Below are 3,768 nucleotides of genomic sequence, written 5' to 3' on the forward strand. Positions count from 1 at the left end.
GTATTTTGGTCTCCTGACACATCAGACCGGGATGACCCGCGCGGCGAAAACGAGCCTGCTCACTACTAGCAGCGGCTGCGGCACTCGGCTCAGGCTGAGGCGGACCTCGGGTCCCAGAACTCTCCGTCTGGCGGCGGGCGCCACGAGGCCACCAGAAGCTGACGGGGATTTTGCCGGACAAGCCACACAAGGATTCCTCCCTTCCCCCGGGTCACCGCATGCGTTTGCGGGACTCACCCGAGTGCAGGGACTAGTTGTGTGCCCCTGGCCAAGAGCCGAGCCTGACAGGGAAGTGGCGGAAGAGTTCCCACGCGCGGACCAGCCTTCTCTTTAAAAAGATCGCCCGAAGAGGGGGGAGGGGAAGAGGGTGGAGTGAGAGGGGAGGGGAAGAGGGTGGAGTGAGAGGGAAAGGGTGTGCGCCCCGGTACGTGCGGGGGAGGGGCACAGTCAGGAAGCGAATCCCAGCCCTTCCTCCGGAGCAGTCGAGGACCCGAGGCCCAGGAGGCCATTCCCTCTTTTCCTGAGGAGGAAACTGAGTCGGAGAGGATCGTGTCTTCCCGAAGGGCCAGAACCTTCTCGGTCTCCAGCGCCTTTTTCACCCGTTTCCCCTCCCCGGCAGTCCCTGGGAAGGCCACTTACACGTTGCTGGGGGGGGGCTTAGTAGAGTGGGGTCGGATGGCGGCGGCCGAGGAACCCCGTTAGGAGCGCCAGCTTTGGCTCCGGGAATCCCGCCGTGTCCAGTACACACCTGAACACAAATCTCGCGCACACAAACAGCTAAACAAAGGGCTGGGTCGAGCCGGCTTTCCCCCGCCTCCTCCGAGAACGCCCAAGCTCCCAGAGAGGTGACACCTAGGGGACTTTGCCTTCTCGCTCCCCTCCCCCTCCCGAGAGCCGCTTCCTCTTCCACGCTGTTTCCCCCTTTAAGAGAGGGCTCCGCGGGACTAACGTTCGAATCTGCCCTGTCTCCCGTCCTCGGCCTTTGATTGGTTTATCCCGGCGCACGAGGGAGCGCGAGCTCTTCCCGAACCGGTCGGAACGGTCGCTAGTCCCTCCTGATTGGCTGGCGCGAGAGGGCTATATAAAGCCGCCGGGTCGCCCGTCTCCGCTCAGTTAGCGGCGGGACTGGTTGCTAAGCTGCTGTGTCGTCTGTCGTGGCCGTGAGAAAGGGGGTCAGAGCTCGCGTCGCCGTAGTCCCGGTTGTTTGTTCAGTCGGTTTGGGCTGAGGGAGGAGCCGACGCGTCCCCGCCTCCGGCCCCACACCCTCACCGTTGACGGGACGAGAGGGAAGCCCCCGTGAGTCAGACGCCTTAGAGCTGCGGAGGCGCCGGAACGAGGGACGATGGAGTTCAAGCTGGAGGCTCACCGTATCGTCAGCATCTCCCTGGGCAAGATCTACAACTCGAGGGTTCAGCGCGGCGGCATCAAACTTCACAAGAACCTGCTGGTGTCCTTGGTGCTGCGCAGCGCCCGCCAGGTCTACCTGAGCGACCCTTGTCTGGGCGGACCCGGGGCCGGGGGACCCCCGCAGCCCCCGTCGCCGCAGCAGCAGCAGCTCGCCGGGGAAGCCACCTCGGGCTGGGGAGAGCCGATCCCAAGGGACAGCAGCATGGAGCAGGACCCGGAGCCCGCCGGCGCCTCCGAGCTGTCCTCCTTGCCCCTGGCGCTCGGGAAGCGCCCGCCTGAGGGGGCTCAGCCGCTGAGAGCCGAGGCTGTCTCTGAAGCCCCCAGGCGCCGCGTGGAGGCGGCCGAGGCGGAGAGAGGCGGCGGGGGGGAAGGCGCCCCGGAGGGGCCGCCTCGGGCGCGGCACTGCTGCTGCCGTCGCCTCTGCTGCTCTCCCCACGGCGCGCCTCGGGCTGACTGCGGCTGCCGCCAGCGCCAGGACGACGGGGCGCCACCGCCGCCCGTCTGTCCCCGCAAGAGAAGCGCCTCGGGGGCAGGGGGCGGCCCCGCGGGGTGCCTGGCTTCGGGCGGCTCCCCGGTGAAGAAACCCCGCCGGGACTCGGAGGAGCAGCCGGGAGAGGAGGAGGAGATGGAGACCGGCAACGTGGCCAATCTCATCACCATCTTCGGTTCCAGTTTCTCCGGACTCTTGCGTAAAACCCCCGGGGGCGTCCGGGAGGACGAGGACGGCGAGGAGGAGGAGTCGCCGCGCGGGGCGGAAGCGGAGGAGCCGGGGCCCATGTACTGCGATAAGCCGGTGTTAAGAAACCTCAACCCCTGGAGCACTGCCATCGTGGCCTTCTGATCGCCCGGGGCCGGGGCGGGGGAGGGGGGACGGGGGGCGGAGCCTGGCACAGCCCTGCCCCGCCCTGCTTTGGTGCGGCTCCGCCCCCGGTCCGAGGCGACCCCCCACCCCTCGCCGCGGGCCGGCCAGCGGGACCTGTGCGGGAGCCGCCGGAGCGGGACTCGGCCATCCTCGCCCGGCCCCGCCAACACTTGGGGGTCTTGTGTTATAAAGCTGTTTTTTGTAAGTTTATTGTTGAAGTAAGGCTTTTTTGTCACAGGGTTTCTGGTCGGGGCGCGAGACGGGGGAGGGCGTGGAGCCGGGACTTTCCTCCGCCGGCGTCGAGAAGGAAGCGGCGCAGCCCGTCTGGGGAGGCCCCCTGGCCCCTGGGGGGAAGGGACTTTCTGCACACTCCTCCAGGTCGCCCCCGGACCTTTCTCGTGGACTTCCCGGAGGGCCTCGACCGGGCCTTAGAGCTGGTTCTGGGGGAGGGGGGTGTCATTAACCAGTTCCACCACCACCCCTTGTCCCTCGGTGATCCCACCCCAGAAGAACGCTTGAGGAGCTTCTTAGAAGAGATCAAGCTGAGAAATACCGAGTTTATGAGGAAATATATATACAAATATATATTTTTAACAGCTCTAGGTCAGAATTATTACACAGTGCTTTTAAAAAGTGTTTAATGAAAAAGTTTACAGATGCCCTAATGGAAAGTCCTTATGGCTTAGTAGATTCGATTACTCCCGTCTTTGTTGTATAAAGGCTGGGGGAACTTGTAGAGTTTTTTGTACAGTATTTTCTTCGTGTATTGACTTTTTTTTTTTGTATAAAATGTAACTTTACGTGTCTAACACGTATTAAATATTTTGAAGCAACATCACTGTGTCCTGTTCTGTAATCACCTCCTTGGGATTGGGAAGGGTGTCCTACCTGGCTGGGCAAGAGAAAAGCTCTTAGTTCTTAATGAGCCTCCCACAGACCACGGTGGTAACTGATGACTGCTCATTCTCCGGGAGCTAAAATACATTTGTGACCCGAAACAGATTTAAAACAGGCTCCTGTGGAAGAGAAGAGAAGCAACCAGTGTGGGTTGGACTAATTTTCTTTTATTCTTGGAAGTTTACCATAACCTTGTCTGAAGGGGGTATATCATCCGTTTTGGCTGGAGGATTTCTCATTAGCATCTTTTTATCCCTTTCACTAAAATGTCTTTACCAGAACTTTGAAGTAGAATAAATTATAATAGAGTTCCTGAGAATTAGTTAACAATCTGTTACCACGTCTAAACTAACTTGTAAAAAATTGTGTTTAGTGGGGCCAGTGTTGGAAGCTTTTCAGTTGAATGAGGCAATTGAAATCTCTTTGGAATGTAAAAAAAGATTCGTAAAATGATCCACTTAAGATGGGAAGATGGGAAAAAAATTTGGAATTGAGTTTTATTGCTGTTTTGTATGTTGTTAGAAGCATCAATATCAAGGTATTCACAGATCAGATGAGGTGGCCATGGAAGCTAAGTTAGGAAGGTTGTAGGAAGTTTACTT

The 3,768-nt window shown here is 59.3% G+C and overlaps 1 protein-coding gene across 1 annotated transcript; it reads left to right on the forward strand.

Moving 5' to 3' along the window:
• Positions 1-516: 516 nt before the first annotated feature.
• IER5 (immediate early response 5) lies at positions 517-3,104 on the forward strand. The gene has a single exon (XM_074308521.1). The coding sequence runs from the start codon at positions 1,343-1,345 to the stop codon at positions 2,246-2,248; it is 906 nt and encodes a 301-aa protein (XP_074164622.1). The 5' UTR covers positions 517-1,342; the 3' UTR covers positions 2,249-3,104.
• Positions 3,105-3,768: the final 664 nt, after the last annotated feature.

The sequence above is a fragment of the Sminthopsis crassicaudata genome, chromosome 4 (assembly GCF_048593235.1).
Source record: "Sminthopsis crassicaudata isolate SCR6 chromosome 4, ASM4859323v1, whole genome shotgun sequence".
NCBI classification, from domain to species: Eukaryota; Metazoa; Chordata; class Mammalia; order Dasyuromorphia; family Dasyuridae; genus Sminthopsis; species Sminthopsis crassicaudata.